The 27,230-nt window shown below is 39.4% G+C and overlaps 1 protein-coding gene across 2 annotated transcripts in view; it reads left to right on the plus strand.

Annotated features, from left to right (window-relative positions):
• AKAIN1 (A-kinase anchor inhibitor 1) overlaps positions 1 to 25,252 on the plus strand; it is a 54,893-nt gene extending 29,641 nt beyond the window's left edge. For both annotated transcript variants that reach the window (XM_009252259.4, XM_002828062.6), the window contains exon 2: positions 22,406 to 25,252. In XM_009252259.4, the coding sequence (XP_009250534.1) occupies positions 22,406 to 22,599 (194 nt within the window). In that variant the 3' untranslated portion in view covers positions 22,600 to 25,252. The remainder of the gene's footprint in view (positions 1 to 22,405) is intronic.
• Positions 25,253 to 27,230: the final 1,978 nt, after the last annotated feature.

Genomic DNA, 27,230 nt, shown 5'->3' on the forward strand with positions numbered 1-27,230 from the left:
CACATTAAGATTTGTGATAAATAAAGCACATATTGTTACCCCTTTGGTAACAGGGCTTAAGAATCAACAAAAGGAGCAAAATTCTGGTAGTAGCCAGAGTGCAAAGGAAGTTGTGTTCAGATGGGTTTGGGTACAGGGAAAGGAAATGGTGGTTTCTTCCATAGCCAGCTCATGCACGTGTCTCATTCTACCACTTGCATTTAGGGGAAACAGCATTATTTCATAAGGCAATTTAGAGAAATAGATGAGAAAATTCATGAAAATGTTAATCTGTGTCAGGAACAGAGGAAGTATTCAATAAAGGTTACTTAGAAACATTAGCTATTACAGCAGCAGCAAAGGCAGCACTGATTTTACTGCAAAGAATGGCATAGAGCACTGCTGGTGGGGTGAAAGTATGAAAAAGGGCTAGAAGAAAAAGTAAACATGGTTTCTATACTGGCACCAACTAGACTAGACTAGTGAAAAATAAAATATTTAAGAAAAGGCCAGGACAATATCATAAAACTCAAAGCACTGTTACATAGCTATTATTACCACTGTTTGGTAATGTCTCATGAGAGTCTGCCCTATTAAACATCACCTCTGTTATAAACTCAATTGTTTTAAGCTCTTGAGGGGACGATATTACCTGGTATTTCTGCCAAGTTAACTACATTGACGTGGCATACACTAATGCTTGCATAAACAACAGTAACTCCTCCTTCATTCATGTAGAAGAGTCCTGATTTTGTTATCATATCTACCTTTTGCCCATGTGACTCAGGCAGTTGTTCACAAGTCTAGGTTACAATGATGGTTACATTTCCATTGCCAGTGATTGTTTCAAGGGCGGCCATACGATGGAAGAGATATGAAAGGAAGCCTGCTGGTTGGGATGTGAATGTATAGGGGTCATTTCACATTTCACCATTCCCTTCTCCCTATCTGCAGTTAGAGATTTAACAATTTTAAAAAATCTATCTGACTCTTTCAGTACATTTCTCTGCTCACTTGAACTGCCATATTTACCATATATCAAGTATCAGGCTTTTAAACCTGCTCCATTTATCCATCTGTGTCTGTTTTGGTGCTATCATCACACTGCTTTAATTATCATATAGTTTTTAACACGTTTTAGTATGAGGAGTGAAAAATCACGAGTAATGTCCTTCATGTATCATTTACTACTCTAAGAGAAGGGAGACCATTCTTTAATAATGTGTGTTAGCATAGCGGATTTCTAGTCACTGTCACCCAAGCCAACTATGTGCAATATTTTGCAGATGGTGAAAAATGTTATAGAAGATGTGACTTTAGGAGCAGAAACATGTTTTAAAAAGTGTCTACAACTGATTCAAAAGGAAACAGATGCTCACATGTTTTTGTGAACTCTGGTTTGGAGTTACTCAAGATGCTTACTGTGATTAATATTCTTGCAACCTTAAATTATGCTCTGTCAACTTCTAAGGAAACAGTTTCAAATGCCTTATTGATTAATGGTGGGATAACAAGAACTAAATCAGGTTCTGACCTTCTTTTCCTGCATGTTGAGCAGACTGTCATATCTGAAATGGATTTTTATCAACAAACTTTGTTTTCTTCCGCATATTTATCATTGAGATGTTCTTTAAAGATGGTTCTTATTTCATGAAGTATATAGAAGTATGGTGGCTCTGAGAATTGGATTTTCTGCTTTTGGACACAAAACAGGGTCTTGTTCTGTGAAACAGCACTGGATGGTGGTCCATGTGCCTATATGGGAGAGGGATAAAAAGGGAAAGAGAGCATAGCAAAGACATTTTCTACGCCTCCTAAGGCAAAATGAGAGGGGAAAAGTTGGTAACTCACTAGTGCCTGAAGAGTCAAATTTATTAATTCAGAAAATAAAAACCCAAACATTTTGTTGTGACAAAACAGAAAAAAATGCATTGCTCTAAGACTTGAACCTCTTAATTCCTGCCAATAATTAGTAATATAATAATGAATTAGAAGAAGACTTATACATAGATGATAATATGGTATTTTAGGTAATTCTACATGTAATTTGGGAGACCTTCACACTAATAGATGCTTATATTATTTTTGGATACATTGTAATTAATTTAATAGAAATCAGGTAGTTTGAAAGTCATGAGAATAATGGCTTTTCACAATCATGCATAGCACATTTTAGAACTTTGAATATTAGAGGAATTTTTCCTTCCTAGAAAAGGAAGCTTGAACCCAGACATGACAAGTGAATTGTAGAAGTCACTTAGTAGGTTAGTGTTGAGGCTGGCTGCAAGTCTACAACTTTGTTCTCAGCCCAGTGTGGGTTCCACCAAACTAGGAACTGTAAAATCCTTTTTCACCGCAATCAGTGGGCAAAGGCCGTTTAGAGAACTGTGTGAAGGATCCTGAGCCAAGTTCACTTTCAACAAGCAACAGGATGGATTAATAGTGCTTGCCTTAGAAAAAGGAGTGGTGATACATGAGGCCTACACCTGCTATCCTGATATCATGCCTTCCTTTTATTTTTAGACACCAGTTTGTACCTATTCTTAGCATATCTGTTAAGGATTCCTTTTAGGCCATATGTGACATCTGAGTCAAGCCCTCTATCATCTGATTTTAGGACCAGACATGAAGGTTGAACAAGTGATCATATTAGAATCCTGAGCATTTGCTTTGAAAACTCTCATCTGTACTCTGAAAACTGAGTGTGGTACAAGAGTGCCATTATTTTCTTACTGCGTTTATGGGTTTGATTTCATCTTATAACTACAAGGAGGAGATGAGTGTGGCGAGGAGATGTTGCTGTTGCTGTTCTTTCTTACACCTTACTCATTGTCTCCTACCCCCTTTGGAATTTTGACAGGCAGACCTTGCCACTCTCCAATTACAAGTTAAGCATGGAATAGAGTCAGTAGCTAAGGGACATTTTATCTGCTTTTATTAGCTACTAATTAAAGTCTTGGGTGATATCTCCCCTTGATAAGTAGAAGATACAGGTTGAAACATTCCAATAGAATGTTTTTCTGGGTTCATCTGTCTCTTTTAATGGGCCCTTGTACCAACCCATAATTCCTCAATTCGTTTTTATGTTCTAGTACCTACTAGCCTGGCAGATTGGCATAAACATAAGAGAGACACCAATTGTACACAGCAGGGAATGAAATAGAATGGAAAATTATTTAATTAATGGCCTAGGAAGGTAGCAGTAAATTCAAATCATAGAGGAAAATGTTATTTATACATTCAGTTACCTTTAGATATAATTGAATACACATTAGTGGCTTGTACTCCCAACTCTTTAATATTGATTTTAAAAGGCCAGTGATGTGACAATTTTCCTTACCCATCATCACCAGAAATGCATTGTCTGCACCAATTTATTTTTGCATTGTATGGGGGTGATATAAATGTTATGAGCTGCCTTTGCATAGAGAATGACACTAGTGTAGTACACATTACTCGTAAGGCAAGTACTGTAAATATTTTCAAATGTCACAATAAAATTTTGTTAAGCTACTGAATCAACTTCAACCATCCCTTCTCCCATGACCATAGGGGGATACACTGAGGACAGCTTGTGTGACAGAGGTGTTATCTGTCTTCCTGGGAGGGACTCAGATTTCTGGCTCATTCTGGATTGTAGAAATGACCTTGACATTCTTAGCCCTATAAAAAACAGATGAGTTCATTGGTTAGAGATAATAAAGTAGAAATTACAACACATTTTTTAGTTGCTTTTCTAGAGGTAAATTTATTTTTCAGTGAATGAAGCATTCTATTGGTAAAATAAATACAAAATTGTGATATATCTTCAATCCACCTGTAGTGCTAAGTTGTGTTAACCTTACCCCAAGTCACAAGAAATGAACTGCTTACTCTTCTACTTTGCTGAATTCTGGCCTGTTAAGGCAAAAGAACTTTGTAATAAGTGAAGGGACTAACCTGTATGTTTTTCATCCTTTCCATCTTTGTATCAATTTATCTATTCCCCTGGGGTAACATAATTTTATATAAAATCATTTCTACATGCATTTTAAATTCAAATATCACTTGGGTTTTTTCACTGTACTTTTTTCATCTTGCTCTAGATTGTTTGCAAATGGTTAGAGAATATTTTCCACATACAGGTGTAATAGCTACCTATGATATATATTCAAAAGAGTAATGGTCATTTCTGTTCACTTGATAGAATTACAACCTTCCCCCAGTTTTCTACAAAGGCATAATAGTTGTATTATTCAATTTTAAAAATTAGTTGCCCAGTACATGATGTGATGCACATAAGTATACCAGATGGATTCAAAAGATATTGAGTCATATTGTTCAGCCTTCTGAACACACATATTGATAATATTATTTATTTGCCAGCATTTCTTTTTTATCATTTGCAAATGTTCTACATCGATTCACCTGTTAATGCTTCATGAGGCTTGGAAGTGTATCTTCTGATTTTTTCTTACTTCTTGGAAGCCATTTCAATTCAGTCCTATTAACTCCAATTAAGTATTGAAATATATTGCTTGAAGGCTGCCAAGAAGACAACATGACTTTAACATACAAGGAATTTCAAGCATATATGGGGGGATATGTTTCCATAGATAAGAGCTTGTAATTTGACAGTGTTTCTGACCAGTAATTTTTTGGCTTCACGATAAAGTAGAATTTGAGTATTTTCCACTTGGTTTATTTCTATCTGTCAACAAGCCAAAAATTATTGGAATAGCGGTTCCATTTCCCTTTAACAAAAAGTTATTTCTTATATTGCACACGAACCTGGGTGCTTTGTTACATTCAATATAATTAAAGAGGAAAACCCTGGAAATGATACTAATCTTCATAATCCTGGTTTGAGGCCTGGAAAAGGGATAGATAAGTAATATTCAGAATTTTCAAACTAATGTTTAAAACCTTTTTGAAGATTAGTGCTTGACTCTTGTTTCTCTAAATGCAGTGCAGATTTGGCAATTAGCTGGTTAAGTACATGGAAAAGGCAGAACTTGCACTTTGGGGCATGAATCATCTGCTTCGTTGTGCCCATTAATTAAATAGGCTGTAAAATAGTCACTTAGCTACCAAATTTCCTCACGGTCTGTGGGTATAGGCTGAAGTTAGCATTGAAGAACAGGGTGGCTGCCTGAAACCTGCACCAGAATTATCTGCAGTCATGGCTAAATATGTACATTCCTGAGCCGAATCCCAAACCTACTGAATTGGAATCTCTGTGGGTGGAGCCTGAGAATCTTCATTGTAACTATCAGTCCTAGGTGATTCTTATGGATACTAGATTTTGAGAGTCACAAACCAACAAGAAGCTCCATGACCTGCCTGAGGCTGTCACTTAGACCTGACCTTTCCTGTAACTGGTCACCCTCTTTATCACTTTTCCCTTTGTTCTCTGCTTTCCAATGCCTATCCCAGGGCTGAGTGAGCCCTTTCCTCCTCACACTTCTGTCATTGCTTATTTATTTTTTATAAACAGAAATATGCAAAATGAGAATTTGTAACTCACAGTAGCTTTTGAAATCAGCCCAGCAGCTACACACACACACACATACACACACACACACACACACGCATCACATTGAACTCTTCATAGAGTTTGAATATTTACTACATATTTTTATCCTTATATTCATCCTAGGCATTTCTATTGTGATTCAAAGATGAGTTAAACTAGGCTAGGGAGTTAAGACCTGTTCATAGTTCCCAGATATTCTGTGCCTTTGGTGAACATTTTGAGGACCAGGAAATGTGGATTTTCTCAATATCCCTAATGCCTGACATGTTGCCTGGCCTGTAGTAGATGCTGAATAGAAGTTGAAATGACTCCAGGTATTATCTACCTCCTCCAGCAGATCCAACCCTCCAGGACATGGGCCAAGAGAGCAGTCAGAGCAGCAGGATTTCTAGCTTGCTCAGAATCCTTACCTAGGGGACCAGAAGAGTGAGATCCACCTTTCCTAGCTCTGGCTTCCTGATTTCTGGAGTTTTCTTTCTAAGAGAAGATTCTAGTAAATAGGCCAGGTGAGAAAATGTGGCCATGCAACTGTATCATTTGTTATTTTCACTGATTTTGACCTAAGTCCTTGTAATCTCTTTAACAGTATATAGACTCAAGTTAGCCCTTTTACGCATAAATCCTTCTCTTCTCAGTATCTATTACAGTATCAATTGTTTTTGGTCTGTGGTACATACGCCTCTCAGATCTCCCAAACACTTGAAGAGCTCCATCCTTTATTACTGTTCCCTTCATTTGCATGTGGCTATTAGCAAACAAATCCAGCAATCTATGAAAAGAGTAATAGGTCACACCTGAGTGAGTTTATCCAAAGAATTAAAGATTGGTTAGCATTAGAAAATTGGCCAGTGTGCTTTGCAATATTAATAAATTGAATGAGATTAAATAATACGTTTATCTCAGTGGATGTGAGAAAACATTTGACAAAATTTGATAGGCATTTCTAATTAAAAATAATTCTTAGGCAGCAAGAAATAAAAGGGAAATTCTTACACTGACCAGTGGGACCTACCAAAAGCTCCAGAAAATATCACACTTAATATTGGGATAGCAAAATCTTTTCCTTTGAGATTAAGAACAATATAGGAACACCACTTTTTTTTCAGTATTTTAATAGAGGCTCCAACCAGCGTAGAAAGGTGGATAAGTAAGTAAATAAATAAATAGAAGGTGGAGAAATTGAAAGGAAGACAGCAAGTTGTCATCACTGGGAGATGCAACCATTGTATATGGAAGTTTCAACAGATTGTTAGAATTAAGAGAAGTTGATGGGTTTTCTGAATTTAAAATCAATAATTAACATAAAAGATTTATTTCATTTCTATACATTAACAATAAACACTTAGAAAATACAATTTAAAGAAAAATATAATTTACTATGATGTGAAGTACCTTGGAATAAATTTAACAAAAGATGTACAATACCTTTGTAAACATAATTTTTTTTAATTAAAGGAGATCTAAATAAATAGAGAGATACACTATGGACATGTAGCAGAAGAACAAAATATGGAAAGATCTAATTTTCCCAGGTGAAGCCAGTGAAGCTCCACGGAACTATGGAGTCCCAGCCAAAATCCCAACAGGTTTTTAAAGTTTTTGAACCTAATATTTTGATTGCCAAATTTACATAGGAATTCAAAGGGCCAAGATTAGCTAAGATATTATTCAATAAAAATAATAAAATGGAGAGACTTGCTGCTCCAGATATTAAGGCTTATAAAGTACTAGTATTTAAGACAGAAAAATGGGTGCAAGTCAAGTAGTTCAAATGGAAAAGAATAAATAATTTAAAAACAGCCCCCACATATATGGATACTTGGTTTATAATGAAGGAGGCATGGCAGGTCAGTAGGGGAAGGCCAAACATCTCAAAACATAATTCTGTGGCAATTCACTATTCATACGAAAATACAGGAAATCAGGTCCTTACCTCACACCATGCACAAAAATCAATTCCAACTGGATTAAAGTCCCAAATGTAAAATCAAAATTGCAAAGTTTTCAAAAGACAATAGAGGAGAACAACTTCATGATCTCAGGACAGAGAGCTCAAGACCACAACAAATTATTAACAAGAAATGAATAAAAAACCCATTTGATTACATTAAAATAAACTTCTTTTCATTAAAAGAAACACAGAGGTTCTTTTTTCGAGCCACAAAGAGGGCCATAGAAGTATCTGCTGCACATATAATTGACAAGGAATATATATAGAAAAGTAAGAAAAAGGAAAACAACCCAGTAGAAAAATGGGCACATAACTTAAACGGGTACCTCATAAAAAGGGGAATCGTCATCATAAATCAATCTCTGAATAAATGTTCAACCTCATTAGTTATCTGGGAAATGCAAATAAAATCCATGAAATATAATTGCATGCTTACCAGGTTGAAACTTTTAAAATGATGACACATACTAGGTATTGGTTAGAATTTTGAACAATGAGAGGGTTCTTTGCTAAGGAGAGTGCAAATTTGCTGACCTCCTTTGGATAACAGGTTGGCAATACTTAGCGAATTTGAGCATGCTTATTATTCTCTACAATGCAGACGACTCCTCCTATTTCTAGATTCTGGAAGTTCCTGCACATGTGTAGGCAAGGCCAAGAATGTTAGAATCATTCATAATAGCTAAAAAACTGGAATCAAGCCAAATTCTATTACTGATGGAATGGAAACATTTTGGTCTATTCATTAAATGGGGCACTATATAGAAGTAAAAATGATCAAACCACAGATACAGACAACAATATAAATTTGTGACAAAATATTAAAGAAAAGCATGGAAATGATTGTGAGAAAATTCTGGAGATGATTTATCTTTCGCAGGATTAAGGGGACACGATTGGAGAGCAGCACTCAGGTGGCGTCTAGGATCTGGCCAATGCCTAGTTCTTAAATTGAGTGGTGGCTAAACAGACAAACCAAATAACAAATTATGTTAGAAGAGTCTGTGGCTGAAGAACTTAATGTTTCATGAAAAAATAAGATGAATTGAAAAAATGCAGATGTTATTTTCACTAAATAAGGCAAAAATGACAGCACAATGACAGTGTTGTCATTGTAAGTTCTTGCATCTTAAACTAGTCAGCTCTTATGTCTTCTATAATTAATTTCTATTTTACCATAGTTTGCTTGCTAGAAACTTTTAAGCCACTATCTACAATTTCAGTTAGATAACATGTAATTTAATTTTATTTGAAGGTAGCTAATTTGCATCCTCAAAGGTACTGTTTCACTTTTCCTTCCTTCCTCTAACTCTTCTTACCTCCCTTTCTTCTTGTCTTCATTTCTGGTTCTCAGACCAAAAGCTCAATACATTTGACTTGGAGATTTTGAATGTGGCAGCCGAGGCTCCCTGAGACACAGGGTGAAACATGTGACATTAATTTCCTGTCACACAGTTCTAACAAATACTTCTAAAGTCTGGGTTTATTTTTCTTCAGCTTCTTTTTTTCTTCTGAAATATCACTGGAAAAAAAAAAGACATAAAACATCTGATCTTATTTTTACTTCCTTTTCTATTTCCAGCCACCTGTTCTCTCTTTCTAATTAACCCCAACACAGTAAAAAGAGCCAAGATTCTCATTCTCATGGTTATAAAAAAAAAAGGTACAATAAAAGAAAAGCCACATATACTAGGATAAGGGGAACTCATGGCTGGAGCAAGATTTTTGTATTTCTTTATCCTATTTGTAGGTGAAGCAATGTTGACTCATATTCCCATTTATCTTCTTCAAAAATTAATCAGAAGTTTTCACCTGTATTTTGTAGTTTAGGTGTGAGAAAACCAAGGCTTGTTCAGGTGAACTCAAAAAGGCCCTGAAATGGGATTCAAACCCAGTGCCTGTAAGACAAGGGCTTTCTCAGCACAGGCTCATGACTACAGAGCCTCAGAGTGTTGGCAGGACTTGGTTCATTACATACCAATGTGTGCAGGATTCAGGAAGTTTATAAGCTTGAGGAGAATGTTGTCATGCCAAATGGTTGACCAACAGGAACAAAATCATCTGGGAACATCACTGGACCCAACTGAAAAGAGCTTATTTTCACACTTCTTTGTTCTGTAGTGTTTGAAACCAAATGGAGGGAGTGGAGAACTGACCCCTTTAGAAGTTTGCAGGCATGCAAAGGGAAGAGGAGGAGGGAGAAAACAAGAAGCTAGGAGATGGCAAAGATGAACTGGGTGTAAGATTTTGAAACTGCTAATTGGCCTAGCCATATGTGGCCTGGAAATTGGAGCAGCCTTTCTAATATTCACGCTCTAGTGTGTTTTCTGCACCATCTCTCATGCAGAGGGGCTGAGCTGGCACCAAAGGAGTGTCTCCTCAGCTGCTTCCTCTTGTGCCTTAACTCTCACTGCAGCGAATCAGCAAAACATAGCAAAGGAGACCAAGAGCAGAAAATTAATGGGAGCAGAGAAAGTGGGGGAAGAAAGAACAGACTGGAAAACAGTGACTTTCACAGCCAATCATTGAACCATACTTACAGATTGTGCACTGGGCACACAGGGGACAATGTTGAGTTGAGAACAAAGGTGGTCATCCTCTTAAGAGCAGATGCTCTAGGGGACACAGGCTGCAACAACCTTGTGAGGGCTTGCCATTATTGAACCCATTTTAGAGTGAGGAAGCTGACTTGTTCAAGATCCCACAGTAAGTTGTAACAGAGCTGGGCTTGGTGTCTCACACCTGTAATCCCAGTGCTTTGGGAAGTGGAAGCAGGAGGATCACTTGAGGCCAGGAGTTTGAGACCAGCCTGGGCAACACAGTGAGACCCCATCTCTGCAAAAAGATTAAAAATTAAAAAAATTAGCTGGTGGTAGTAGCATGCACCTGTAGTCCCAGCTACTCAGGAGAATGAGGTGGGAGTTCAAGGCTGCAGTGAGCCATTATCATGCCACTGCACTCCAGCCTGGGTGACAGAGTGAGGCACCATCTTTGAAAAAGTTTTAATAATTTTAAAAAAAGTTTCTAAGTAAAAAATTTTTAAGAAAATAAAGTAAGTGGTAAAGAGTCATGCATACACGCATGACTAGATTTTATCTTTGTTGAATTGAGTACAGAGTCATAGGAAAGTCCACGTCTGCTAAGTGAGAGGAGGAGTCAGGGCATGAGGCTGCACAAGAGACAGGGACTGGTCATGCAGGGCCCTGAGGCCCATGGTGAGAGGTTGAGCTTGCTTTCCAAATGCAATGGGAGGCCAAGGAAGAGTTGTTTGCAGGTGCATGACAGATTGGATTTACATTTTTAAAAAGTTACTCCAGCTGCTGTTTGAGACAGTGGAGCAAATGGAAGCACAAACAGAAGTGAGGAGATACATTTATATATTTTCCATTTTGTGCCGAGAAGAAAATAATCTTTGGGCTCTGTGTCTGGACACCAGCTCCTTGCTTTCCTTCCTTATCCTGAAGACGGAAGCTGCAGCAGGAAGGTGTCATGGAAGGAACTCTGGCCCAGGGTGTGGAGCACACAGATCTAATCCCATGTGTGACTCCAAACAATATTCTGAGCCTCCAGTTTTCCACTTAAAAAATAGAATTGACACTTCATCTTGGTTAATCATTTCACATCTTAAAATATTTCATGATACTTAAAAATTGTAAAAAAATCTTAGTTATCACATTGTTCCTGAAGGTGAAAACTCAGCCTGCCTTATGCAAACCTAGTGATGTTGGACATTTAATTAATGTTTATGAGTGACTATTTAGGAGAGACCAGAAACTGAGGATAACTGGAGGAAGGCTTCTAGTTTCACACCATGCCCTGTCCCCTACCCCCATTACAGCCTTGAAAATTCATCATTAGGAATTAGTTTACAACATCTGCCTGCCTTTTATTGCTCCTTCTAATGCCTCCAGCCTGGTGTGAGAGCAAGAAAGATCCTGAGGCCATGGAGCTGCTTTAAAGCACAGCTATGCCTTATTTGCCCCTCAAAGTTTCTGCAGTTGGAATACACTCTCACATAACTCCTGCAATTTTTCAAATGTACTGAATATGGAGGCTGTTGTGATTAATAGTATTAATCATCTGAAAGCATTACTGAATTCATAGCCTCTTCTTGTCATTGTGCTATGAAGGGATATGGGAAATATTTTGACATTACAAAGGAATCATCTTCAAAAGGTTGGGAGCTGTTCTTTCAAGGAGAGTAGAAAGGATTTTACTTTACAGCAGAGGATAATTTTCCTCTGGTTAGCCCCCTGAAACTCTCACTCTATACTCATTTCCTCCACGGACTAAATATTACTTTTGAGAGATTATTTAGTTAAATTCTAGACTTGCACTTTCTGATGACTTGTCACATCTGGGAATGTGATTCCTTCTTTGGCAGAGAAATGGTGATTGTGAAGATTGCGCTGTTTATTTCAGGGAGAACAGTGGCATACGGTGGGGATGTTTTTTTGTTTGTTTTTGAAGATTCCTTTAAAATCACTCATAGTGCTCATATTGGTTCCCTCCCTCCTTCCTTCCCAGGAAGGGAGAGCATGTCCTCACCATGCCTGGGAACTGAGAATCTTTCATTAAATATTTAAGAGATCTGTTAATACGGTCCAGTAATTCTTATCTGAGTGGGGACAGGAAACCTCTGGACTCCATTTCCAGCTGCATCAGAACTCTTGGGAGAACGAATCTATAAATGGCCTAGTAAGAGTTTTTGCTGTCAGAAAGTGCTGTGGATGTACTAGTTACTCTAAGTATGTTTGATAAAATAAAAACAGCCCTTGTCTCACGAGTTAAGGATTTTCCCTATCTTCCTACCTCCAATGTCCTGGTCCCGCAGGAGGCCACCACTAGGACATAGCAGAGGCTATGGAAGGTCCTGCAGTGGGGAAGAAAGTATGCAAGCCTCTGGCTGCCAAAATTTGCCTTGCATTCTATTAGGACCTTGGTACTGTGGCTTCCTTTAGCACATGAGATCACACAGTGTCCACTTTTGCTGCCCCTATAAATAGCAGACTCCTGCATCTGGGAGTCCTGAGTTCGGGCCAGCCTGGTGGTTTGGTGGCTCTGGATTGCTTTTCCTGAACTTTCTGTTTGTCAGCTGAAGAATGACGCGGTTCATACATTTGGAAAGGAGAGTTTGTTTCTCATAGAGGGCTACAGCCTGCAGGGCAGCCATTCTGACCGTCTGGGCAGTGTAGCCGCGGACGAGAGGCCAGAAACAGACACTTTCAGGGAGGGACACAGGGAACAGGAATTCTGGCTGAGCAGGCCAGATATACATATTCAATAAACTACAGGAGGAGTCATGAATATTTATGAAAAGAGAAACCTATGCATGCGCAATTGAGATTCATACCTCTCCCGGGTCCCGAGTTCAAAATACAACCGAGTTAGCAAGAGCCCAGGGTGGAGTTTTCAGCCCCCTGACATCAAAAGATGAAGCACAGGATGCAAAACCCTCACTGCACAGCCTGCATAGACTCACGGGAGCCACTCCATGGTCGATGGCCTCTTACCCCAAAGGAAGTCTGGCCCGTGCAGTGGCTCGCGCCTGTAATCTCAATACTTTGGGAGGCTGAGGTGGGCGGATCACTTGAGCCCAGGAGTTCGAGACTAGCCTGGGCAATGATGGGATGGGAAGCGGGACAGGTTTTGTTATACCTCCTCCTTCACCAACCCCGTTAGGCCTTCTTCCCTAAGGGTTAAACAGAAATCAGCCCTGTGGTGTGGCAAGACACTATCTCTACAAAAAATACAAAAAATTAGCTGGGCGCGGTGGCGGGCGCCTGTAGTCCCAGCTAGTTGGGAGGCTGAGGTGGGAGAATCGCTTAAGCCCAGGAGGTTGAGGCTGCAGTGAGCCAAGCTAGCGCCACTGAACTCCAGCCTGGATGACAGGATGAATGCTAGTTGGTTGTTTTGTTGAAATGTAAAAGAGAGGGGCAGCATCAGTTGATTGACTGACATCAGGTGGAGTCTCTTGAGAGGGCTAGTTTCTGTTTAACCATTAGGGAAGAAAGCCTAAAGGAGTTGGCGAGGGAGGAGATAGAACAAGGCGTGTCCCACCTCCCATCCCATCAGGGTCCAGAACTCAGTTTCCCAGGTTACTTTGGGGTCCCCTTGGCCAAAAAGGGGTCTGTTCAGTTGGTTGGGGGAGGCTTAGGATTTCATTCTTATTTCTCATTTCATAGATTTTCTAGAGTTCCTACTGACTGCAAGAAAGGAGAAACTCTTGGGAGGAGTTTGATTTCTGAGTCTCTTGGGGGTAAAAGGAGGAAAACCTACATTTCTGCTGAATTTTGCAGAAATGTATGTGGTGGTCAGAACAGCCTTTTAAGTCTCTCTCAACTCATAACACAGTCTTGGTGGTTATCTACGTGCTCAGAAAAAGGAACTATTTAAAGGATTTCCAAGATAGTATTTTCATAAGCATTCTCTGTGCCTCTGCCTCCAGTGAAAAGTCTTTTTCCAAGTATGTGTTTCCCTGGTGAAAACCACTTATTTTAATGTAGCCCAATTTGTCCAATTTTTTCTTTATGGTTGTTGCTTTTTGTGTCCCGTTGAAGAAATCTTTGTCCACTCCCAGGTCACAAAGATATTCTTCTAAAAGCTTGATTGCTTTACTTTTTATAAATTTATTTTTTAATTTTTCATAGAGATGAGGGTCTCACAATGTTACTTAGGCTGGTCTCGCTCTCCCAGACTCAAGTGATCCTCCCGCCCCAGCCTCCCAAAGTGCTAGGCTTCCAGGTGTGAAGCAGTTTTAATTTCATAGCAAAACTAAGCAGAAGGTACAGAGATTTCTTATATGCCCCCTTCCCCCACACATTCACAGCCTCCCCTTTTCTACATCCCCCACAGAGTGGTGCATTTGTTACAGTTAAACCTACACGGACACATCATAATTACCCAAACTCCACAGTTCATATTAGGGTTTACTCTTGGTGTTGTACATTCTATGGGTTTAGACAAATATGCAATGACGTGTCCATCATTATAGTATCTATCATACAGAGTTGTTTCACTGTCCTGAAAATCCTCTGTGCTCCAAATTATTTTACTTTTCAGATCTAGATATGAAATCCATTTGGAAATTTTTTGTGTGCAGTATGAAGTAGTCACTTTCATTATTTTTCTGTATGAATAACTGCTTGGCCAAGCCCTAAAGACTGAAAATACTGTCCTTTTCCTACTATACAACAGTGTCATGTTTTCCATAAATCAGGTGTTCCATATATCTGTGTGGTTGTTTCTGTACTCTTTAATGTACTGGTCAATTTTTGTATCCCTGTATTATTATCACACTTTCTTAATTGACATAGCTTTGTAACTGGTATTCATAGGTGGTAAATTAGATCCATCTTATTCCTTGTTTTGTTATTTTTCTTTCCTTCAAAACTAACTTTGCTTTTTCTTGACCAAAATAACTCAGTAAGCATCTTGATTCCTAGAGTAAAATTGTCTTTTCCTTTTCAAGTTTTATTGGCACCATTTTTATGGCTTCCTTAAGGAATTACAATCCAGTAATATTGTATCATTTAAATTATGTTCTAAAATAATTCAGCAGCTCTGCACATAAAAGCTTTCCATGACCCTGTTAGTCAACCAGCCACTTATCTGCCCTGCCCTTCAAGGCCAGGGAAAGAATTCACTTCCTTTTCCCCTTGGCCTTTCCAAAGTCCATCTGTGTTTCAAGGCCTTCTCCAAATCTTGCATATTCTTGCCTTAATTATGTAACTCTCCTCAGACTACTGAAGCTATGCTGGGTGGCACAGATATGAGGAAACATGGCTGCTTTACTCTCAGAAAAAGGCTCTGATACTTCCCCAGGACCCCAGGCCCAGGCTGGCCTCCTTTCTTCAGCGCCATCGCCTGTCTCCCTCCCTGGTGGGCACCAGCCACTCAGGCTGCCTTCAGTTCCTCTCTGGCCCTGCTCTTATTACACAGATCAGGGACTTGCCACTCAGGGGTGGATCTTTTTGCCTGGAATATTCTTGCCTTCCTGCTCCCAGCACCTTCCTTTTATCAGTTAATGTTCATTACTCCTTAAATCCCCTCTCTGGACATCTTTCCCTGACACCTAAATTAGATGAGTTCCCTTTGTGGTATTGTAATCATAACAGGTTCATTGTCTGATGCACACAGCAAGTCAATACGTGGAGACACTGGGTTGCAATAGAGGAAAACAGGTTTAATCCTAGAGCTGCTGATGAGGAGATGGGAGGAAACCTCAAATCTGTCTACCCAAGGAGACGGGCTATATGGATTTTAAGGGTGTGGGGTGGGCTGAAGTGTGTGGAGATAGTTGATTGGTCGAAGAGTGCAGGGTGAAGTCATGGGACAGGAGGATGAAGATGTTGCATTCTCATACCGATCCTGTTCCTCTGTGCGGGTTGGCATCCACTATTTTGCTAGAATTTGGGTTTTGAAAAACTTCTTAAGTGATCCTTAAACAAAAACCTCATTATTGTAATGTCAGCTATCCTGTCTATAGGAACAATGGGATGCACTGGCAGTATCTAGTGTTGAGTGACTTTCAGCATCAAGTAAGCGGGCCAGAGTGCAGCCTGACTGATGCTTAATTATAACTATATTTCTGTCCAGAGCCTGGCATTCAATTCCTGTCAACCTTGTGGGGATGGTTTCAGTATGCTCCCCATGCTCCCTTCATAGCACATGTCATAGCTCCCAATTATAAACCCAGTTGATTAGCTGGTTAACATCTGACTCTTCTAGATTGTAAGCTCACATAGGGTAGGGGCTATGACTGTTCTGCTCAACATTTTAGTCTCCAATACCTAGCCTAGTGTTTGTCATGTAGTAAGTGCTTTGTAATTCTTTTATGAATGAATGTATGTATGAATGAAACATTTTGGCCTAGTGGCCTATGTTATTCTCCATAGTACCATACGTGTAGGTCCTCCATAAATATCTTTCTGATTCATGTCATCTTGTTGTTTAGGACATTTTAATAAAGAACTCCATATAATTTATAAGAGTAGCTGGCTACATTACGACATAATGTGGCTGGCCATTGTAGGTAGAGTCAGGGGTGATTCTTAATTCCCTGTATCTGATTTGATAAGGGTGGCAGTGGTAACAGACAGTATCACTCAAATATGACTTAGAAATGTCCTATGCCTGCTGATAGCTGTCTTGCTTTCTGCATCTCAAATCTACCTAAAATGCTTCTGATTTGGTATTGATGCATAGGGGAATAGCATGCTCAGTTGGGCTAGCAGCAAGCTGGACACTCAGGGGCTGTGGCTTTTCATTGCTGGGAACTCATGTAACTTTAGCTTGCTTGGTAGCAAAGCAGGGCTCCTGGGTTTGCTTTATTTGCAGTTGGTGTAGATGAGCGAGATTTAACATCTGGTCCTTCATGGAAAATTCCTGTAGTTCCAGAGCTGGAAGAAAAAAACTATCATTCTATTATTAAAGGGCCCAGAATTAGTTCTTGTTCTCTGTGTTCCATATGCTCGTCATTGATAAATGATCATACTATCTTTGCAGTCTCAAGCAATCAGAAGGGGAGATAAAATAACTGCTCCCTGGTTACCAGCAGCAGCCCTGTGTATTACAGTGTGTGTGCAGGGAGTGGTGCTGTAGTCCTGTCTTGCCCTGGGAGGAACTTCTGTAATTTGCATACTTAGTGAGTCAGTGGGGAGAGATGAGAGATAGAGATGCCATTTGTGTTACAACCTCTGGTGCCCTATCTGTGCAATCTAGAAAAAAATCACTAACCAGATTCTGTCTCAAAATGGAACACTGACCTTTTCCAAAACCTACCTCACTGGAATATAACAGGGCTAATGTAAAAGAAGTAAATGACACTTAGGTTTTGGGGGGAAAATTGACGTAAGTTTTTATCAGGAGGGTCATACAATGGTCATCAGAAGCACAATTTTAATGGTTATACATAAGAAATTAGACCAATTATTAACCATATTGCAATTGAGCTCCTTAGACACCTTCCACTGGGGAAGCATGAATGGGATATGGGGCAGAAAGTTCTGAGGGGCATGGTGGGGAGCTGTAGAGCTCACAGTGGTCTGTGGAAGGCTGGATCCCCATGGGGGAGCACTGGGTGATCACAGAGAAGCAGGACCATGTGGATGCCTGGGGATGAGGAGAGGCAAGTAACGATCCGAGGTGGAAAGACACTGAAGACAAATTCAGTTACACCACATTCTCAATTTTGGTTTATTTATATTGGGCATTTAAGAGTTTATAGCCAATTAAATCAATTCCTCATTTTTTTGTGAAACACGAAAATGATGTTGTAAATGCTAATTAGGCTAGAGGATGTTTGCATCATTTAAAACTAGGCAACAGTCTGCCTACGACGCTAAGTGATTCATTACATTGAAGTGAATTCAGTGCATATAAGTCAATGGTGAGACTCGGAGGATTTGGGTGGCTGGCCCTGCCTTCTGTTGGTTGTAGTGTACTTCCTCACATGGTACTTGTATTATTATAAGAGACTCCATCAGGAGTTTCTCAAATATCTTGTCCTTACAAGTGAATGCCGCAGGAACACCAGGAGGTGTGAGAGTGATGACGCACAAAGACTAATCTGTGAACACCTGCTCTCCAGGATGCTTTGCCAAGGCAATGGGGCTAAGTGGTTCCTTCTTCCTTAGGTGGGAAGAGTTCCCACCTCTTGATCCAAACTTTTTGGCCACAGCAAATTGGGCCAGAATAAACCTTGTTATTCAACCTATGGCTGGCTTAAGAAGTGGCCTGGAGCCTGGTGTGGTGGAGTGTGCCTGTAGTCCCAGGTACTTGGGAGTCTGAGGCTGGAGGATTGCTTGAGCCCAGGAGTTTGAGACCAAGCTGGTTAACATAGTGAGACCCCATCAAAAAAAAAAACAAAAAACAAAAAACCACTGCCTGGTATAAAAGTGCTGCTTTATAAGGATAATGGTGATATGGTTCTATTAGGCTCTCTCTCTCAGGAATTTCAGCTGAAGATATGGCAAAGGTCAGTCAGTTGCAAGAACATTAGCCAGGACCTTAGCTGGAATGACCTCAGAGGGAAGGAGATATGTACAGTCATGAAGCAATGCACGTCGTGAATATGCAGAAATAAGAGTGAGTGAATGCATAAAGTCAGAGAGACTCCTGAAGAAGCGGAGAGGTGCTTGGTTGGTAGCAGCAAATGGAGAGGTGAGGCTCGCTCCTGGCAGAGGATAACCTAGGTGGTGCAATAACTGCAGCTATACTGGATTTTTCCAATTTCTGAGTTGTAATATGAAGCTCAGCTGAACAGTTCCTGGACACTTGGCTATGACATTTGTATCTCTATTTTCATGGTCCCCTCCCCTCTACCACAGCTTAAGGTAACGGAGGAGAATATTATTCCTCGCATACCCAAGAGCCTAACACACAAGTAGTATGTGTGCTTTGTGCAGCTTTTTATTTTGCATGTATTGTCTGTTAAGTGCTCTGGATGGCTTTTCCCCCAACCTTAATCCCTCTCTTTCTCTGCTCCAGGCTTCGCTGCTCTCTTTGTCCCACAACCTCCACTGCAGGTAGATATGTATGACCCAAAACGAAGTGGTAATGAGGGCAGTGAGAGTTAACATGCATCTAGTTTGGGTAAGATACTCTTTCTAGGAGCAAGCCTAAACCTTTTGAAATTGTTTTTGTTTGTCCTCACACTTACACACTGTATAGTGGTAGTAGACAGAGCAACCTGGGTTTCACATTTGTCTTGCTGCAAGTATATACTGTATTCTCCCTTTTCAATGTAGCCTTGGCTTTGCTTGGAAGTAATTTTTTAAACTCCTTAATGGCTTATTTGTTTTAGCATTAGAACCTTCTTCAATTTTGTTTTTATTTATTTTACTTTTTTTTTTGTGACAGAGTCTCACTCTGTCACCCAGGCTGGAATGCAGTGGCACGATCTCAGCTCACTGCAACCTCTGCCTCCCAGGTTCAAGCGATTCTTGCGCCTCATCCTCCCAAGTAGCTGGGACTACAGGTGCTCACCACCATGCCAGACTAATTTTTTTGTGTTTTAGTAGAGATGGGTTTTCTCCATGTTGGCCAGGCTGGTCTCAAACTCCTGAGCTCAAATGATTTGCCCACGTCGGCCTCCCAAAGTGCTGGGATTACAGCTGTGAGTCACTGCGCCTGGCCCCTCCTTGAATTTCAGAAGGACATATGGCTGCCCAGCCTATGAATGTATTTCCTAGCCTCCCACATAGCTAGGTGTGGCCATGTGATTAAGTTTCTCCCAATAGAATGTCAGTAGAGTGATGGTTGCAACCTTTATGACAATTTTTTAAAAGGAAATTGCTTGCCCTCCATTTTCTCTTTTGCTCCCTTTTGGTCCCACATGGGATACTGGTTAATCAGCTTCACTCAGGTAAATGAGGGCAATATTTTAAGAAAGGTCAGAGCAGTAAGATGTAGGGAAGTTAGAGTCCTAAGATAACCCATGCAGCAGAGCTACTTACACACTGGAGTATCTCTGAACTGTTACACGAGAGAACAATGAATTTCTCTTGTGTGAGCTGTCCTATTTTTGAGTTTCTTGGTAACAACAGCTTACTATTCCCTGACTAACATACAATTGTGGACACTTACAAATGCTTACTATGTGTTAGGGACCACACTGAGTGCTGAATACGCTTTATGTTGGTTAATTCTCCAACAACCCTCCTAAATTAATGACACTTGCCCATTTTACAGATGTGCAAACAAGCTTACAGAGGTGAAGTATCTAGCCCAAGATTGCATGAATGCAAGTGGCAGAAAGGACTTGAAATGTCTGAAGTGATTCAAAACACATATTCTTGATAGCTATGCCTTTGTGACTCTTCATACAGAAAATTTTCTATTCTTCTTGGCCACTTCATAGCTTCAGTCTATTGTAATTCATGCCTCCAGACTCCTCTGCTGAGTTTGGTGTAGATTGATCATTTTATCCTGTTTTTTAAAATATTGTTCTTTGCACTCAATAGGATTATCTTGCTTTGTTCACTAGATTGCAAATCCCTCAATGGATGGATAAAAATGCTCAATAAATGAAGATCATATGTCTTAATGGATAAGAACTGTCTGGTCTTCCAGAATTACTCAATATTATCTTTTGTGATATTTCCTCTTAGGTGTATAAATTCTGTTGCTAATTAATCAACCCCAGTGAATGTCATTCCTCCTATTTTAAATACATCTTCATGGTAGTGAGCATATTTGTGTAGAGGAAATATCCAAAAAGATGATTTTAAATAAGAAATGATGTCCATTCTGTTTACCACTATAAATATAAATAGGTGGGATTTAGGGTTTTCCAGATTGCACTTCAACCAAATGGTAGATTCGTGATCAGTCTACCATGTATGAGTTAGTATTACATCTGCTGCACAATAAAAAAAATACAAAATTGCAGTTGCCTTAAACAAGGTATATTACTTTTTTCCAACATAAAAAGAGGCCTGGAGGTGGGCATCTGAGAACTTATATGGTGGCTTCTTTGTCATTGGATCCCAAGCTCCTTCTTTTCCTTCTGAAATCCCTGAAAACAGTTTGTATTCTAATGGTTTTAATGTCTCTGGTCCTTGTAACAACTATCAGGCCAGAGTTGCAGGCAATAGGATGGGGAGAGGACAAAAGGCCTTTATGTGACTTTACCCTTCTACATCCCTTTTCCAGAATTTTTACTAAATGAACTTCCACTTCCACCACAGAACTTAGCTATGCCTAGTTACATAACTAGTCAAATAAAATTAAGATTTTGTTTTTAACTAAGAAGGAAAGCAGAGAATCAGTGCTGGGTAGACTGCCTTGCCTTCTAATTAGAAAGTTACCACCATTCCAGATTGGGGGTTGACAAACAGGCCCACAGGCCAAATCTGGCCTGTGGGCCTGTTTTTTTGTAAATAAAGTTTTATTGAATGAAAGCCATATGCACTCATCCATAGCTGATTTCATGCTACAACAGCAGAGTTGAGTAGTTGTTCCAGAAATTGTATGACCCATGAACTTAGCCTATCTCCTATGTGGTTCTTTAAAGAAAAGTTTGACAATCCCTGCTCTAGATCACCGGGCAGGGAGGAGGGCAGGTTCTGATGAAAAAGTTTGCCAGTGCTTGCTCTAGATCACAGTGGGCAGCTTCAGATAGTTTCACTGGTTGTGATCCTGTTATAGGAGCAAAGTTGACCTTGATATGGATTCAGTCATCATCTATTCTCCAGCCCCAGTGAGGTTGTATACAGTAGGCATGTATTTGGGTGCAAGTAACATAAAACCGGAATAATGTTGGATTAAACAGAAAGGAAATATTTTCATAACATACATGAACGCCCAGAAGTACGTGGCCCAGGGCTGGTACAGATGTTCAGTGTTGCCTTCAAAATTAGTCTGCTTCTTTCTCCCCAGCCATGCCCAGAATGTTGGCTTTCATCTTCATGCTTACTGGAAGATGAATGCAACACCTGAAGGCGTTAATGTCTGCATTTCCTGAAGGAAGTGGGGAAGGTGCAAAAGGGCAAGGGTCTGTTCTTTTCTAGAAACTGTCTCTCTAGCAGCTGAGGATCCTAGGATTCAAACAACCATGTAAGAAAAATATTGGAAAAAACCCGATAAAAGAAATAACAGTGCAGCAGTGAAAAATAATACAATTTTTAAAAATATAGTGTAACAACTATTTACATTACATTTATATTATATTAGGTATTATAAATAACTACAGATGACTTAAAGTGTATTGGAGGATGTGTGTAGATTATACGCAAACACTAGGTCATTTTATATCAATGACTTTGGTATCCACAGCATGTCCTGAGACCAATCCCCCAATTGTATGTGCTCTAGTGGGCTTCTCATAGTTAACTGGTCCACTCCAGTGTGTTCTTACAATCTCACTCTTCCCTCCCATCTTTCTCCCCTACCTTTCCCTCTCACATTCCTGAAATTAATTTCTCTCCTTTTCCCCTCCTTTTCATGTTTTTGGCTAGGTGAGAAACCTGGAAATGAGCCTGAAGAGGTGAAGCTGCAGAATGCCAGCAAACAGATTGTGCAGAATGCAATCCTGCAAGCTGTGCAGCAAGTCTCCCAGGAGAGTCAGCGCAGGGAAGAGAGAATCAGTGACAACCGGGACCACATCCAACTGGGCGTTGGGGAGTTAACCAAGAAGCACGAAAAGAAGTAACATGGTGGATTTGGCTCTTGACATGTGCTTGGTTTCTAGCCTTCCTCTTAGTATAGGACGCATCACCAAAATGTTGCCAGTAAAGCAAACCGAAGTGTCACCAGCACCTAGCTGTAGAATGAATTCGCACTAGCCCCTGGCTGAGAAGTACTGTTTTGAAAAAGTGCATTAGACGATTCTGTTCATATTTATGCAGTGCCTCTGAGTCATAGTGTGGCCAAATATGACACTGTAATTGCAAAAGTAGTTTTGCAGGCCAATTTATTTCTAAAGTTCTTTTATTTGAAAAAAAGAATTATATGTCTTGTTTATTTACTTCTGCCTTTTATGCGTTCCTTCTGTGAATTTAACAAGCAGTCTTTTTGCTGAAATACTGAGTACAGTACTGTTATTTATGATATATTAAAAAGACATGCTAGAAAGGTGAGGGAATGGAGTTTTAGTTACCTTCAAATGTGAAATCGAAGGCTTTAAGTGGGTTCAGGTCTGAGATCAAATTAAGCAAAGGGAAATTCTAAGGCTGAGTCCCTCAGGATCATACCAAGGCATTTACTAATATTTATGTTATTTTAAGAAAGGGAGGAGTTTAGGCTTCTCAAGAACTCAGTCTTTCAGTCTCAATTCTCTGAATGATTTCATAATTGGTGTTTATGCTCTGTGTAGAAATCTTTTGGGAATATTATGGATTTATTTTCTCATCTCAAGATTAAATAAAATAAGACAAGTGAGTCTACACATGTGAGTTGCCAATGACTCAATTCCTTTGCAGCCTCATGGAGAATGGCTAGAATTGTAGATTTCTTCAACAGCTGCCTATCGTTACGAGACTTACACTTGGGGCTGATTATGGGATACAACATCCTTGGAAGGGACCCTGGGGTCCTTACGAATGCTGTTTTGCCACCAGGCTATGCATTTCCATTAGGACCTTACTAACTTTTCCCATCCACACATTAAAATTTTTTTTTGACATTATGAAAATCATATAGGTCAGGAACACATGAGAATACAATGGGGACAGTAAAGTGACAGTGTTTTGAATGCAGTGACAGAGATATGTGTGTGTACATGTGTAATAAAGGTATCTGTGCAGCAACAGGATCAATCCCTGCTCCACTTCTGTGAGGATAATGCACATATTTCTGGAGTTTCTACAGTCCCATTTCCTGGGCTTCACAAAAGTTATTGAATTGGTGCTATTGGGGACAGAGGAAGAATTTGACCTTGGTTAAAAACCTTCTGGTTTCAGAGTATCGATATCTACGTTTGATTTTTTTTTAAAGCAAAGTATTCGGGTATAAATTGTGACTGATATTAAGATATACTTCTAAAATTCCAATATGCTACAGTTTCTAGAATAAATAGTTGGATAATAGATAATGAATGAAAAATATCTTACCAGCTTTGTTATGCTATCTCCCACAGTGCACAGGTGGAATAAATTCACAGGAAACATGGAAGGAGAAGGAAGCAGAAGGGCTTAAAATTTAAAGATTGTTTACTCACAAGTATTTCTTTTAGCAGAATTCATGCCAAGTGAAGAGTGAGTTTAAGTCGACCAAAAGTCATATAACTGATGTGATATAATTGCACAGCATACATAGTGAGAATGAAGGTATTCAGGGAAATTATTTGGGAGTGCCACAAATAAAATAAATAAATAAATCTAATGCTTGTAGTTTGTAAGTGATCTGATACTATGTCTACTCAGATATCTGGATATGCCCAGCCTTTGTTTTTGCTGTCAAGTGACAGAAACATATAAACATACTATTTTTCCTCTCTGATGTGTCTGTACTAAAAAACTGGGAATTTTTGGAACATCTTATTGACCTCTGTGTCTAAATGTTATTTATAAATAAAACATATACAGCTTTGAAATATTTTAAGCAAAGTTTTCTAGACTCTGCTGTTTGGCTCATTTTGTATGTGGATCTTACCATTATTTGGCACCATGAGGCTTCCAAGGCTATTTTCAAACCCCTAGATATCATGACCAGGGGAAGTGCTTCCTTAATGGGCCCTTCACTGTGACTGTGTGAGGACAGCCATGGGATGGTGGGTCCTGAGGCTTGAAGAGAAAAGGATGTATGCTAAGAAGTGGTCTTTTGATCTAAAAAATTCAAGGTAAGTGGGTCTGGAAGGTAGAGTGTCTGCCATAATTTTTGAGATGGAAAATTGACAGCAAGGAACAGAGATATGACTAAGTTGTTGGGAGGACAAAAGGAAGTTCAGCAACCCCTGTCTTCAATAGGTAGGTGCCATATTGGCAAAATTCTAAGAAAGCTCAGTCATAAAAATAAACGAGTTAAAGACCTATAAACTCTTACAGATCTTTCAGTATGAAGAAAAAGTCACTAGATTTCACAAGGGGCCTACAGAACTTCATTTGACATAGGATTAAGGTGGATTTCCACTTGATTATTATCATAAACCAGATCACAGCTTTTAGTTTCCGAAATGAGTGGGAACATTTACTTAGTGTCCTTTATCTTTCTGATTTACTACATACACAGGCTTCCCATCTCTGTGTGTTCAGCTGTTCATCTTTTCTGTTGCCTGCCCCTAGGGTGGAACTAAAGAAAGAAATCCTTTCATGTTACTTTGCTCTGCTGTAATCATCTGTTCAGTGCAAACAGTATTGTAAATTGATGCAAAATGACTAACTGGTTCGCTTCATTTCTTTTCTTATTTACTTTTTAGCCATTTAGGTTTCCTTTATGGTGGAATTTCAGGTTACAAAGAAATGAATCTATCATTTAAAAATAATCATTGAATTTATGCCATTCAGAGATGAGTAACCGGCCATTTTCAAGGCTGTTTTAAGGTTTCTACGATAAAACAATACAAAAGAGAGGGATCTTTAATTTATCCACTGTAATAGCTTAGTCTAGTAAAATACAGTAAAAGAATAAAATATATGAAAAATCTGAAACTAGTTTAGCCTCTATAATATCAAAACAGATGTAGAGACAGGAAAGAGGAAATTATAGTAATAATATCTTTCTTGAGCATGTGAAAGTTTTCAAAAGATATTAGTACAAATTCCCTCATTTATCTCATTGCCACAACCTCAAACTAAGGTGTAGTCTGAGAAAATCTTGATATACATTGGCTGTGTCCCCACCCAAAATTTCACCTTGAATTGTAATCCCCACAATCCCCACATGTCAAGGGTGGGACCAAGTGGAGGTAATCGGATCGTGGGGGCGGTTTCCCCTGTGCTGTTCTCATCAAAATGAGTGAGTCTCATGAGATCTGATGGTTTTATAAGCATCTGGCATTTCCCCTGATTGCACTCACTCCATCTTGCTGCCCTGTGACAAAGGTGACTGCTTCTCCTTTGCCTTCTGCCATGATTGTAAGTTTCCTGAGCCCTCCCAGCAATGTGGAACTGTGAGTCAATTAAACCTCTTTCCTTTATAAATTACCCAGTCTCCGGCAGTTCTTTACAGCAGCGTGAGAACGCACTAATACAGATCTTATTCTCCTTTTGCAGATAAAGTCACATTGAGGCTCAGGGAGGATAAATATAACCTAGATGGGGAAAGTGAGCACTATTATGCACAAAAATACATGAAATCAGTAATCTCAAACTCTGTGAGCATCTGAACACAAAATTTAATAATATAAATTCTAGGGATTTTAAGAATATAAATTCTAGATGTATCAGTGCTGCATAAGAAATTTAACAAAAATAGTAAAGAGTCAGTGAAAATATTCAATAGAAAAAACTCAATGCCATTCAACTAAAATGTGGTAGCTAAGGAAAGAAACAAGAAACTTCAGAGGGAACAAAATAGAAGACCACAGTAGGGTATGAGAAGACTACTAATCTTTCCTCCATTCCTCAGAAACCACATTAGTAAGTACACAAAATCCTGATCCAGGTGTGAGAAAAACAAAGTGAGTGACTTTGTCCTTTGTCTTCTGGCTACAGTGTAGTAGAAATGGCTGTTGGGAAGAAATAGGTGAGATAGGAGATGGGACTCCTCTCAGATGAAAGTGGCAACTTTGGCTAGGTGCGGTGGCTCATGCCTGTAATCCCAGCACTTTGGGAGGCCGAGGCAGGTGGATCACCTGAGGCTGGGAGTTCAAGACCAGCCTGAGCAACATGGAGAAACCCCAGCTCTACTAAAAATACAAAATTAGCCAGGCATGGTGGTGCATGCCTGTAATCCCAGCTACTCAGGAGGCTGAGGCAGGAGAATCCCTTGAACCTGCGAGGCAGAGGTTGCAGTGAGCCGAGATCAGGTCACTGCACTCTAGCCTGGATCACAAGAGCAAAACTCCATCTCAAAAAAAAAAAAAAAAAAAAAAGAAAGAAAGAAAGTGGAAACTTTCCCTTACAGAAATTTAAAAAAAGGAAGAAAATAGGGGAAGGAAGGAAAGGAGGAAAGAAGATAAATCCCCACAGCATATTCTAGGAAAATAGATACAAAATGCTCAACAGCAATACTACCAGAATAAAAGAAAAGTTATTATGTTCTGGGCTGCGATCAAGTCATTTACGATGGTAAATTTTCATGCTAGCATCAAATTACTTCATAGCAACATTGAATACTCTAATATAAGGGAGAAATGGCTATAAAGGAGCACTGAAGAAAGGAAAGTATGAAGGAAGGATATTA

This window comes from Pongo abelii, chromosome 17, assembly GCF_028885655.2.
Source record: "Pongo abelii isolate AG06213 chromosome 17, NHGRI_mPonAbe1-v2.0_pri, whole genome shotgun sequence".
In the NCBI taxonomy this organism is placed as follows: Eukaryota; Metazoa; Chordata; class Mammalia; order Primates; family Hominidae; genus Pongo; species Pongo abelii.